At 41.4% G+C, this 13,950-nt stretch overlaps 1 protein-coding gene across 4 annotated transcripts in view; it reads left to right on the forward strand.

Moving 5' to 3' along the window:
* Positions 1-765: 765 nt before the first annotated feature.
* TCTN3 (tectonic family member 3) overlaps positions 766-13,950 on the forward strand; it is a 30,235-nt gene continuing 17,050 nt past the window's right edge. The window contains exons 1-12 of one of the 4 annotated variants that reach the window (XM_017894607.1): positions 766-1,265; positions 1,430-1,553; positions 1,866-1,984; positions 7,154-7,281; positions 7,518-7,626; positions 7,713-7,828; positions 8,349-8,384; positions 9,244-9,324; positions 10,251-10,376; positions 11,257-11,364; positions 11,688-11,782; positions 12,084-12,237. In XM_017894607.1, coding sequence (XP_017750096.1) covers positions 1,010-1,265; positions 1,430-1,553; positions 1,866-1,984; positions 7,154-7,281; positions 7,518-7,626; positions 7,713-7,828; positions 8,349-8,384; positions 9,244-9,324; positions 10,251-10,376; positions 11,257-11,364; positions 11,688-11,782; positions 12,084-12,237 — 1,452 coding nt within the window. In that variant the 5' untranslated portion in view covers positions 766-1,009. Of the gene's footprint in view, positions 1,266-1,429; positions 1,554-1,865; positions 1,985-7,153; positions 7,282-7,517; positions 7,627-7,712; positions 7,829-8,348; positions 8,385-9,243; positions 9,325-10,250; positions 10,377-11,256; positions 11,450-11,687; positions 11,783-12,083; positions 12,238-13,950 lie in introns of those variants that run through there. The other 3 variants (XM_017894608.1, XM_017894610.1, XM_017894609.1) reach the window with 3 other exon arrangements.

Raw genomic sequence — 13,950 nt, forward strand, 5'->3', positions numbered from 1 at the left:
AAAAAAAAAAAAAAAAAAAAAAAAACAGCTCCTCAGTCACACTAGCCACATTTCAAGCGCACAATTGCCACATAAGGCCGGCGACTACCATGCTGGACAGTGCAGCTATGGTACATTTCCAATACTGCAGGAAAGTCAAATGGCCCGCGCTGCTGTGGGGAATCAGAAGAGGCACGCCATTCCTGGGAAGAACAAAAACCTCTTAGAGAGGCTTAAAAATTTTGCCATTAACACGGAAAAAAAATCTTCTAGTTCCATTCCTCCATCTTATTTTCTCACGTTCTAGACAATGTTTCTTTTTTTTATTCATTATCTGCCTATTTTCTCACATTTTCCTATCCTTTTTTCTTATTTTCTCTCACTTTTCTAACAAAACATGCAGTCCATCTTTAATGATTTGATGCATTTATTTAGGGTTTTAAATTTTCTCAATGTTAACATGTAAGGAGCTGAATGAACATTATTTCTAATGTGTTTTCAAAAAAAAAAAAAAGCCATATTTAGAGGAGACTGTTTTTTAAGGTAGGTGACCTTAGGTGTGTTTCCCCCACCTGAGAACATTATTCTTCCATAGAAAGGGTTTCTCACCATTGGAATCCGGGCTGAAAAAAAAAATTGCAATTCTAGTTCTGGCCTCTGGGATTTCCTTGCACTGAGGCCGGGCTCAGTCCTCTGGGCCGCGAAGTGGGCGCGGAACCTGTCCGTCCGCCGAACTCCTACCGCCACCTAGCGGAGAGAAGGCGCAAGGGCTCCTTTGCCACTGGCGGTTACCAGGCAACAAAGGCACGCCCCGGCCCACGTTAAGGAGGAGGGCGCAGACCGAAGGACACTGAAAGAGCTGTAACAACCCCACTTTCGATTGGCTGAAGAACTCTCATTCTTCTCATGAGCCAATGAGAAGAGGCACGCGGATGTCGTCAGACGCTATGTGACTCCTCCCACCCACGCTCTGGCAACGCGTCTGGAGACCGCGGGGGGTTACGTCGGACCTGCAGGCCCTGACTGCCCCATGCGCACCCCACAGCTCGCGCTCCTGCAAGTGTTCCTCCTGATGTTCCCCGATGGCGTCCGGCCTCAGCCCTCTTCCTCCCCATCAGGGGCAGTGCCCACGTCTTTGGACCTGCAGCCAGGGACGGATGGCGGAACCCTCCAGTCCTCTTCAGAGGCGACTGCAACTCGCCCAGCAGTGCCTGGGATCTCTACAGTGGTCCCTACTCTCGTGACTCCCTCGGCGCCTGGGAATAGGACTGTGGACCTCTTCCCAGGTGAGGGAAAACGTTGTGGGGGTGGAAACTTACTTGTGAGATCTAAAATTCTGTGAGCAAAGTTGAACTGCCACAAAGCAGGAGTGGGGCTGTCGGAAGGAGGGTGAGCACCTGGGAGAGTTTGGGAATCCTCATCCTACTCAGTCTGTGTTGTTCTTTCATAGTCTTACCGATCTGTGTCTGTGACTTGACTCCTGGCGCCTGCGATATAAATTGCTGCTGCGACAGGGACTGCTATCTTCTCCATCCGAGGACAGTTTTCTCCTTCTGCCTTCCTGGCAGCGTAAGGTGAGCTTCGTTGCTCAGATTGAATCCTAAAGGGATTGGAGCCTACAATGGATAACATTTGGATGTAAGAAGAGTTAGGCTTTGTGCCTCCTGCCCCTACTTCCACTCCTAGGACATTCCCTTGGTTTTTCCTAGAAACTGCCTTTTCTGATTCTCTAGAGCAGGGCTGGCCAGTAGAATAAGACCTTCGTGTCGTCCTATAGGTGTCCAAGGAGTCCTCTCTTTGGCATCTGGCCGATATTGCCAGGGCACTCTTTTAGAAGGGGCACCCGCCCCTTCTAAATATATCTTCTCCTTCCTCTTTCCTCACAGGTCTTCAAGCTGGGTTTGTGTAGACAACTCTCTTATCTTCAGGAGTAATTCCCCATTTCCTTCAAGAGTTTTCATGGATTCTAATGGAATCAGGCAGTTTTGTGTACATGTGAACAACTGTGAGTAGAAACATGTTGGCTGTTCTCATGTGCTAATACAGGAGTGTTATCATTTGTCTTCCCTGGGCCACATTGGAAGAATCGTCTTGGGTCACACATAAAATACACTAACAGCAGCTGATGAGTTAAAAAAAAAAAAAAAAAACCAGCAAAAAAACTCTTAGTGTTTTAAGAAAGTTTACGAATTTGTGTTGTTGGGCTGCATTCAGAGCCGTCCTGGGCTGCATGCGGCTGGTGGGTCGCAGGTTGGACAAGCTTGGTCTAACATTTACTGAGAATTGGCTTTTATTCTGGCCTTTTTTTCCATTTCTTTCTTTTTTAAACTTTTTTTTCTTTTGTCCTTTGAATCTCTACCCCTCTTTCTGCCTTTTCTCTCTTATTACTGAATACATTTGCATTTTTTTCTTTTTCTTTTTTTTTTTGAGACCGAGCCTCGCTCTGTCACCAGGCTGGAGTGCAGTGGCATGATCTGAGCTCACTGCAACCTCCACCTCCAGGGTTCAAGTGATTCTCCTGCCTCAGCCTCCCGAGTAGCTGGAACTACAGGCACGTGCCACCATGACTAGCTAAATTTTGTATTTTTAGTAGAGACAGAGTTTCGCAGTGTTGGCCAGGATGGTCTTGATCTCTTGACCTCGTGATCTGCCCGCCTCAACCTCCCAAAGTGCTGGGATTACAGGTGTGAGCCACTGCGAACCAGTCACATTTGCAACTTTTTATGTTCTACTGGCTGCGGATCAGAAAACTCATAAATAGCTTTAATTTCAATCCTTTTAATCATTCCTCTTAACTCAGATAATCACAGATAGACTGTATCCCCCACTTACTACAATCTCCATGAGGATACTAACTGAATCCCCAGTGCCTAACACATAGTAAGCACCAAATAATGTTTGAATGAATATCTTTGACAAATGAGTCTGTGCCAACCTTATTTTCATTTCATGAGGCAACAGTGTAGGAGGAGCATTGGATTAAGATCTCAGTCCTGCCATTTCCTTACCAGCTATACAGACTTGGGCAAATCCCTTAGCATTTCTAGGCCCGTTTCTTCAACTACAAAGTGAGAAATAATATCATTGGCTTTGTATATGAAAGTGCTCTACAACTGTAGAGTACAATAAAGATTTGAGATTATTTTGGGGGATGGTGAGTGGACTTAGAAATTTGCTGGTGATGGCTATAACATTTCTAAAGATATTAAGCTAATCTTTTTTTTTTAAATGTCTATGAAGCAAAATAATGTTCCTGCACAAAATGGATTTAAATGTCTCTTGCATCCTGGAAGTCACCTCATCCTGATTTCATCTGACTGTTAATAAGATTTGCAAAACTATATTTGTCTCAGAAAACAACCAATTTTTGGTTTGGGGGGCCTTGAATTTGAAAGCAGTTATCAGAAGCCTTGTGGTTATTTAGATCGTAATAGGGTAAAGGGAACAAGGTGAATACTTCATTTTAAGATAAGGTTGTGGCCTGGCGCAGTGGCTCACACCTGTAATCTCAGCACTTTGGGAGGCCGAGGTGGGCAGATCACTTGAGGTCAGGAGTTTGAGACCAGCCTGACCAACATGGTGAAACCCTCTCTCTACTAAAAATACAAAAAATTATCCAGGCATGATAGTGGGCACCTGTAATCTCAGCTACTTGGGAGGCTGAGGCAGGAGAATCATGTGAGCCTGGGAGGCAGGTGGAGGTTGCATTGAGCTGAGATTGCACCATTGCACTCCAGCCTGGGTGACAGAGCGAGAGTCTGTCTCAAAAAAAGATGATGTTGTCTCTTCTTTTCCAAACATTTTACTGCCTTTTAAATCCAGCCTTATGAGCATGCTCCAGGGTTATTGCAATGGCACCTACCTGGGGCTCCCTGCTTTTGATCCCCACTCCTGCCTCCCACACCATCCTGCACACTCCTTCGGGATCAGTGGATCTGAACTTTCTTTAACCAACACCACCTGAGGGAGGAATATGGCCACTTCCAGTAGTAATTATGGTTCATTACATCAATGAACTTTTCCCTGAATGAGGCTTGGGTGTACATTCATGTTTAGTCTGAAAAAGACAAAAGTTTCCCTTTGGTTCTGATTATTTGCCCACCTTCCTCACATATATACACATAGCATATACACACAGTATACACAGCTATGGAGAATCACTTCACTAGATTAATCTTTCTATAATATTGCATTATGTTGCTTCCTTACTCAGAAACCTCCATTACTTCCCACTACCCGTAAAATAACATCCAACTTCTTAGCTGGCCAGTCAAATCTCCTATTTGATCCAACTTAGTGTTCCTGGCTCTTTTAGCATTACTCTCTACTTGACCCTCTGCTTTGGCCGAACTCATCTACTCATTGTCCTCAAGATATGCCCTGTATTTTTCCCAAGTTTGTATTTGCTTTTCTTTCTGACTCTATAGTTCCTTTTTCTCTCTGCATTTTGAAATACCTGTATTTTCCATGAGTGTTTTCTTGCTCATCTATTGGAAGTAAGCCCATCCTCAGAAGTTCTAAAGCATTTTGTTTGAGTCACCCTCTTAGAACCTACAGGATTTCTTATATTGTTATTAGTTTATGTAAACATCGTATCTTTCCAGGTAAATTGTCAACACCATGAAAGGATGAACCATATCTTTGTTTCCCTATGGTGCTTAGTATCTATTGGTACAGCCAGGCCTGGTGGCTCGTCCTGTAATCCCAGCACTTTGGGAGGCCAGGGCAGGAGGATTGCATGAGCCCAGGAGTTCGAGACCAATCCTGGCAACATAGCGAGACCCAGTCTTTACAAAACATAGTAAAATTAGCTGGGTGTGGTGGTGCATGCCTGTAGTGCCAGCTACTTTGAAGGCTGAGGTGGGAGGATTGCTTGAGCCCAGGAGTTCGAGGCTGCAGTGAGCTGTGATCATGCTACTGTACTGCAGCCAGGGCAACAGAGTGAGATCCTGTCTCCAAAATAAAATAAAATAAAATTTGTTAAAAAGTATCTACTGATAATGATCATCAGTAAATTATGTTTTTAGTCAAAGTCTGTGCAGCATGCTGGAGTGGGGAAAAAACACCAGGAATAGGAGTCTGCAGTCTACTCTCGGCTCTGCAAGCTGGCCCTCTGGCTTTTTGCTACTCTTTTACCTCTGAGGATCGAAATTTCCTCATGGGATTAGGTTAGATGGTCTGTAGGCTTCCTTTGACATCTGAAATTGTAATAGAAATCTAAATACCTTTAAGCTCTTTTAGATGTAATATCTATGATGGTAGAAATTTTAGGCAAAAATTCTACTTAGCCTATATTTACCATCACTACTGCCAATATCTTTGCACCGAAGTGAGAGATAAAATGTTAACTTTCTCTTATTCATTTAAGCCATGAAAAAATAGCTAAATAGATATTTTGCCATCTCAGTTCACCTTCTTTCTTAGCTTAACTTTTATTTCATTTATAAAGATACAAATAACTGCATTTTACATGAGGTAAATATCTCTTCCATGTGGTTTTCAGGGTATGAGTTGCGAAGGAAATGTTAAAATAGCTCTTGGAAGCGTTAGGCTTTGAAGATTTCAGATCAGAGGTGGAAAGTGACCCATAGACCAGCAGCATCAGCATCACCTGTTTCAGAGCAATGCTTTTCAGATTCTACTATGCATACACATTACCTGGAGATCTTGTTAACATGAAGATTTTGATTCAGGTCTGGGGAGTGGCCTGAGAGTCCGCATTTCTGAGAAGCTCCTAGGTAATCCTGGAGCTACTAATGTGTGCACCCCACTTTGAGTAAGAAGGATCTAGGAGACGCGTGGAGAGTGAGTAGTCTGAAAGGCCCCAGAATTGAGAGCTGCATTCATGCTGACTTTTCAGAAGCTGAAAAGTCAGATAATTAAGATGTTATCCATTATCACAGAGGATAAAGGTCAGGTTCATTTAACATGGAATCCTTATTTGCTTTCAATGATGCAAGTATTGTAACCTCTTTTACTGTGTACAAATGACCATTAATTATATGAAGAATGAAACTGGCAAGAGGCATGTTTCCCTATGTTCTTTTTTCAATTTAGCACCTGAGTAGTAAAGCAGACAGAGTGTTGTCAATCACCTGCCATCGTCTGGGCAGGGGACAGCATCACAGCCCTTTTCCTACATCTCTCTACTGGTTCTAAAGTGCTATAAAGAGAAGACTGCAGGAGTTTGGGTAGATTTATACATTGCTATCATAGAAATTATAGAATTGTTCCAGAAAATACCCTTTTTAAGTATCTAAAATCTTGAATGGAGGAATTATAAGGCTTAAGGAATAAAATGCAACAAATCTATGAACTTGAGAGATAGAAACATTGTTAGGACTGGTCAGTTGAAGTTTAGAGGAAACAGGAAGATTTGGGAAGGACAGATCAAATAATTGTCATAAATCTCTCTAATTGTTCCATGTTCCTATGGAAATAGTGCGATTCTGTTAGAGACTCATTTGATATGCGGCAGACATGAGCATTATCGAGCTTCCTATTTTCTTTTTTTTTTTTTGAGATGGAGTTTCACTCTTATTGCCCAGGCTAGAGTGCAGTGGTGTGACCTCGGCTCACTGCCACCTCTGCCTCCCAGGTTCAAGCGATTCTTCTGATTACAGGGGCCTGCCACCATGCCTGGCTAATTTTTTGTATTTTAGTAGAGATGGGTTTCACCATGTTGGCCAGGCTGGTCTCAAACTTCTGACCTCAGGTGATTCACCCGCCTTGGCCTCCCTAAGTGCTGGGATTACAGGCCTGAGCCACCACGCCTGGCTGAGCTTCCTATTTTCATCACAAATTGCTGATCATACACATTCTTGGCCATCAGTGACTTGAAACTGACTGGCATTCATTGACCATATTCTTATCTCAGATCTTCATATTAAAACAATAATTCAGTTAGTAGATTGTGAATAAATTAAGAAGTGATGGAAATCAGAATTGTTATTTCTGGAGATGGAGTATTGATTGGGAGCCTTCTGGGGAAATATTCTGTAACTTGATTTAGGTAGTGGTAGTACAAGTATATACATTTGTAAAAATTCTTTGAGTTTGCACTTAAGATTTGCACCCTGTATATTATGCTTCAATTAAAATATTTTTTAAAATTAGTTACTTGGCATGTTTTTCTTTTATCTAAATTTCCCTTTTCTTTTAAAAAACATTTTAGCAAAATTAAACTATTTCCAGAAGCTTCAAAAGGTCAATGCAACCAACTTCCAGGCCCTGGCTGCAGAGTTTGGAGGTGAATCATTCACTTCAACATTCCAAACTCAATCACCACCATCTTTCTACAGGGTGAGCCTGGGGAAGGGGATGGGATTGTTTGGTTTGGTTTTTACTCTCATAGCAGACAGCTGACAAGGTATCTTTGCAGCACTACGCTGCAGCTAGCTAAACCATTGTCAGCTCTTTGGAGGGCAGTACTGTCCATGTAATCATGCCCTTGAGTTAACCTTGTTTCTACTCTTTCTTTTCTGTTGTAGTCTAGTTCAGTCTCACTATGAACAAATTTTCTTTCATATTTTATTCAGGCTGGGGACCCCATTCTTACTTACTTCCCCAAGTGGTCTGTAATAAGCTTGCTGAGACAACCTGCAGGAGTTGGAGCTGGGGGACTCTGTGCTGAAAGCAATCCTGCAGGTGAATCCAGAGCAAAAGTCCAACCTTTTCATTCAATTTAAAACAGGCTTTCTCATGTACCACTCTGTTAACTATTTGTGTTTAAGGTTTCCTAGAGAGTAAAAGCACAACTTGCACTCGTTTTTTCAAGAACCTGGCTAGTAGCTGTACCTTGGATTCAGCCCTCAATGCTGCCTCTTACTATAACTTCACAGTCTTAAAGGTAGGTGTCCTTTCTCTCCCTACACTGTCACTACTATGAAGTTGAAGTGAACATGCGTCTCACTGTTGTGGGTTGTGGAAAGAGCATTGAACTAGAAGTCAGAATCCCCAGGAGCCATGTAAAAGACAGAGGGCCTGGAAACCATATCTGAAGACAAATGCAATAACCGGGGATATATATCCAGGATAAGAGATCATCACCCTTTTCACTAATGGGATCGGCTTGCAAGGGTGGAAGGGGGAAAACACCTATTTCACCAAACTTCTTGCTTTTGCTATTCAGTAGAGCTCTGTCAGAGTAGACAGGCTTCACAGTCTATCACCCTCCTGTCTGGCTCCACTTCCTGGCATTTTAGTGTAAAGAAGAGTCAGGTGGAATAGAGGAAGTAAATCATTCTAATATATTGAGTTCTCCCCTCCCCCTAAAAAAGCCAAAGTCTATTGTTAGTAATGTGAAACCATAAGCTTCTGGTGATTTTTGGTAAGGTAGATGCACACTCATGTCCCTGCTGTTCTCCTAGGTTCCAAGAGGCATGACTGATCCACAGAATATGGAGGTATGATGCTGTTGTACCAGGAAAAAGGAAAAAGAATATTTGGCTCCTCTGCATCTGAGGCAATTTTAGTCTAAGTTGTACTGTTGAAAGATAAATGTAAGCGTGATATAGCCAACAATTAAGTAGGGATCTAAAATGGTGCTTTTGCAAGTGCGTTCTATACAATTAATAGCCTCATATGAAACCAAGATCCATAAGGTGTTAGATAGGTTTGTAAACATTGGGTTAAATAAACTATATTTTGGGTGGGCTTCTTAATATTTTTTAGAGACAGGGTCTTGCTCTGTCACCCAGGCTGAAGTGCAGTGGCATGGTCACGGTTCACTGCAGCCTAAACCTCCTGGGCTCAGCTAATCCTTCTACCTCAGCCTCCCAAGTAGCTGGGACTATAGACATGTGCCACCACGCCCAGCTAATGTTTTACTATTTTGTAGAGATGGGGATCTCGCTATGTTGTCCAGACTGGTCTTGAACTGCTGGCCTCAAACAATTCTCCTGACCTGGCTTCCCAAAGTATTGGGATTACAGGCGTGAGCCATCTCACCCCACCTGGAGTCTTTAATTTGCTAAAGGGCCTTATTAATCTCTAAGGGGAATACTGAATATAGTATTTCTAACAATTATTTGACTATGGAACCCTTGTTTTATATTTAACAGAACTAGTGTTCTGAGAAATAAGTTTTAAGAAGTGCTGGTTTAGAAAGACTTTTGAATTTAAGTTGTTGGCTGGCGATGGAAGAAGAAAGAGGGTGGTCAAGGGGAAGGAAAAATACTTACCTTAGCATGATATCTATTAATAGATACGAGACAAAATACCGCCTTCAGTTTTAGTTAACTATTTGCTTCTTTTCATTGCTAGTTCCAGGTTCCTGTAATACTTACCTCACAGGCTAATGCTCCTCTGTTGGCTGGAAACACTTGTCAGAATGTAGTTTCCCAGGTAGGGATACTGACCTCAGATTCTGGACTGATGTATGTTGATCAACACTGCCAGAGGTGCCTCATCTTCCATTAAGTGTCAGACTGACCCCACTGAATTTCATCTGCATTCTTTAACAATGTTGGGAATGCAAACTTGTGGCATTGGTAGATTCTTGGTTGTAATCCTTGTTAAAAGTAGCATACTGTGAATTTCAACAATTCCCAACAATTTTGAAATTAAACTTGTCAATAATTGAGTCTGTTGTCCTCCCTACCACGTTTCAGTTATTTCCATCACCACATCCTCCAGTATTTCAGGTTCAGGACTTTAAAATTATTTCTGACACCTCTTCTGTTGTCCACCTGCAGTCTGTTACCGATTCTTACTGACTGACCACATTTTCTTCTCTTCACACAGTCAGTATCATCTGAAAGTCTGAAGTAGATTAATCAACTTCTATTCCTCTGTTCTTTAAACAATCTAACCTAAAAAAGTAAGAATTTTCTTAAGGCATCTTCTTAAAGACTATGCTCAGAAATTTAAGGTTACTTTCAATTGTTATATCCCCAGCAACTATCTTTATTAATTCTCAAACATTGTGAGAGCCAAGTAAATCAGATTTGTTTCATGCTCACCTCTGCCTGTTTCTACTTGCCTTCCTCTGCCCGTAATCAACTTATGTTTTCTACCCTTTCAATTCCTACCATAAACTCACCTACCCATAAACCCTTTTAAAGGGCTCTATCCAGTTTCTTTTTCATATACAAATATAATATGAAATCATCTTTATCTTTCATAGTATTTGTGTTTGGCATTTTTAACATTACTGTTTCAGTCTACCTCATTTAGTTATAAAAACACCTTTGAAGACAGAAAATCTTCTGTCCTAAACATATTTGGCCCAATAACTATTTTTTATTAATTGATTCTTTTTTGCATTTCAGGTCACCTATGAGATAGAGACCAATGGGACTTTTGGAATCCAGAAGGTTTCTGTCAGTTTGGGACAAACCAACCTGACTGTTGAGCCAGGCGCTTCCTTCCAGCAACACTTCATCCTTCACTTCAGGGTTAGGGCCCTTCTCTCATAGGGGATTTAGAGGGGAAGAAATATCGGGTTAGAAATAGTTCCTTTGCTTTTCTAATACATGTGAAATAGAATAAGAATATGAAGGCCTAGTTCATTCTGTCGATTGAGGCTTCAACATTTAATATTCCATAGTTTTACTACAAGATGTAGTTATCCTACAAGTGTTTACTCAACATTTTCTCCAATTCTCTATCTGGCCCCTAACAAAGCAGGACTTCAATCTCAAATCAAAACTTTTTTTATAGTCATTTTGAATCATAAATTCAGCCAACACCTACAAAAATTCTTTAACTAGCTTTTCTCATATTTCTGGGCAGTCAGCATTTTATTCATTTCCCACTTAATCTAAGTGTTCAGTCTTAATCACCGCCATTTGGCTTTCTGCTACTTCTTTCCTCTTTTTGAACCCAGCATAGATTTTCTCAACTCTACCCTCAGGTGATCAACCAACTGCTGTGTCTCTCAGAACTCATCTCCGGAACATCTATAGTTAAATCAAATATGTATTTTTTAAATTACATTTAAAATCTTCAGATTTTAACCAGGCTGTGTTATTATTGCTAAATTGCTAGTAATTTTTGAGAAACAGGGTTAAGGGATCCTTAGTAGGTTCTTCGTTGTAATCCTTTGTAAAAGCAGCATATTGTGAATTTCAATATTCAGATCATGAAGGATTTATTTTAGTGAGTTAAGAAAAGTGAAAGAAGCAAAATTCTACACTGTGGAAAGAAGCCAGAGCGTTCAGTGTAGCTCACTTACTGCATTGCCTTGCCTTAAGGAAGGATATGGTGAAGCCAAGCAGTGGGAGGTGGGAAAGCATGCTTACCTCCATAATTGACTTCTCTTCACTCTTTCTGCAGGCTTTTCAACAGAGCACAGCTGCTTCTATCACCAGTCCTAGAAGTGGGAATCCTGGCTATATAGTTGGGAAGCCACTCTTGGCTCTGACTGGTGATGTAAGTTATTCAGTATCCTTTTTAGAGCTGGGTGGCCTGTTGCAACCTAATGAGAAAAGCAGCGAAGGCTTTCAAACTTATGTTAGACTAGCCAAAGGTGAGAAATTTTTTGTTCGTTTTAATGAGGTACTTATATACTAATATATGGTTAATCATTTTTGGAATCGTAGTTGTCTCTCTGTGATTTTTTGAGGAAAAAAACAAATTTGTGACTTGCACATTATGATAGTAATACAAAATAAATAGCATTAAGGGAGAAAGAGAACATACATTTTACAATGCTGCCCCTTTTTTTTTCTGTTATGATGTCCTTGATCATCACTTTTCCACTTTGGATGACCCTCTTACAGAGCCAGGGTAATGGAAGTTGCTCTGTTAACAGACATGAGGTACAGTTTGGAGTGAATGCAATATCTGGATGCAAGCTCAGGTAGTTCTTTGCTTCCACATCATTTCCTGCAATTTCACTGGGAATATGTAGGGAATATGCTGATATGGTAACTTTTATATTTTTAATGACTTCAGAAGATGCTAAGTCAGGAATAGTGTTTTACTCTAAATAGTGTTAATATTGCTAAGAGTTTTCTGGCAGTCGTTAATACCTACTAAGGATTATATCCTCTGGTCTATTTTATAATATTATTTCCAATGTTTGGTTTAATATACAGTACTAATATGGGTATATTATTATGTTAGCATCGGACTTCGGCCTCCATGGTGTTTAATTACAGGTTGAAGAAGGCAGACTGCAGCCACTTGCAGCAGGAGATTTATCAGACTCTTCATGGAAGGCCCAGACCAGAGCATGTTGCCATCTTTGGTAATGCTGACCCAGCCCAGAAAGGAGGGTGGACCAGGATCCTCAACAGGCACTGCAACATTTCAGTAAGGAGAGAAATACACTTTCTGATGAAGACTCATTTTTACCCTTTGTAAATCACGGATAGTAAGTTTAAAACCAGCCTTGTCTCCGTAGATAATGCATTTGTCATAGAAGGAAGAGTATAAGAAATCATGCCCACTCAAAGCCCTTTTCTTTTTTTTTTTTTGAGATGGAGTCTCATTCTGTTGTCCTGGCTGGAGTGCAGTTGCGTGAACTCAGTTCACTGCAACCTCCACCTCCTGGGTTCAAGGGATTCTCCTGCCTCACTCAGCCTCCCCAGTACTGGGACTACCAGGCACCCGCCACCACACCTGGCTGATTTTTGTATTTTTAGTAGAGACGAGGTTTCAACATATTCGGCAGGCTGATCTTGAACTCCTGACCTTGTGATCCGCCTGCCTTGGCCTCCCAAAGTGCCGAGATTACAGGTGTGGGCCACCGTGCCTGGCCTTTTGGTTTTTTTTTTGTTTCTTGTTTTTTTTAAGACAGGATCTTGCTCTATTACCTAGGCTGGAGTGCAGTGGTATGATCATGGCTCATTGCAGTCTCAACTTTCTGGGCTCAAGAGATCCTCCCACCTCAGTCCCTCAAGTAGCTGGCACCACAGGCACATGCCACCATGCCTAGATAATTTTTTGATTTTTTTGTAGAGACAAGGTCTCACTATGTTGTTCAGACTGGTCTCAAACTCCTGGGCTCAAGTGATCTTCCTGCTTTGGCCTCCCAAAGTGCTGGGATTACAGGCATAAGCCACTGTTCCCAGCCTGAAGTAATTATTTCAGGTTAGGTTTAAAATACCTAATGTATTTTCCTTACTTAGAAAAAAATTCGAAAGCAAGTAATCTACAGATTTCTGTTGTTCAAAAATCTCATCATGTATTTCAAATATTTTATATTCTTGAATATTTGATCAGCATAGACTTTCATGAGGTTAAAATTGTACTCTTTCTGTTGTAATTATAAAATTTATATTTTACAATCATTTGCATGAAAATGCATTATCTGGTTAAAAATCAAAACCATATAGAATGATATGCCTTTCTGCGTCTTACAATTAATCCTCCTGGAGTACTGCATTAGGTATACCATGTTTCTATTCTAGAAACTTTCGAGGTTCTCTGATGGCTTCCAAACAGACTACTTGGATGCACTTCATAATCTAACCCTTAGATATCATCTTTGACTTTACACTGCTCCTGTGTTCAAGTCCTTTACTTTAGCCACATGATCTGCTCAAGCCAGTTACTCAGTAACTTATCTAAATTAATCAATGAAGCCAGGTGCTGTGCCTCACACCTGTAATCCCAGCACTTTGGAAGGCTGAGGCAGGCAGATCACTTGAGGTCAGGAGTTCGAGACCAGACTCACCAACATGGTGAAACCCTGTCTCTACTAAAAATACAAAAATTAGCCAGATGTATTGGCAGGCATCTCAGCTACTGGGGAGGCTGAGGCAGGAGAATCGCTTGAATCCAGGAGGCAGAGGTTGCAGTGAACTGAAATCACACCACTGTACTCCAGCCTGGGCAACACAGCAAGACTCCATCTCAAAAAAAAAAAGATCAAAGGTCGGGCATGGTGGCTCACGCCTGTAATCCCAGCACTTTGGAAGGCCAAGGCGGGCAAATCACAATGTGAGGAGTTCAAGACCAGCCTGGCCAACATGGTGAAACCTTGTCTGTACTGAAAATACAAAAAAAAATATTAGATGTAGT

This window comes from Rhinopithecus bieti, unplaced genomic scaffold (assembly GCF_001698545.2).
Source record: "Rhinopithecus bieti isolate Rb0 unplaced genomic scaffold, ASM169854v2 scaffold_25291, whole genome shotgun sequence".
Taxonomy (NCBI): Eukaryota; Metazoa; Chordata; class Mammalia; order Primates; family Cercopithecidae; genus Rhinopithecus; species Rhinopithecus bieti.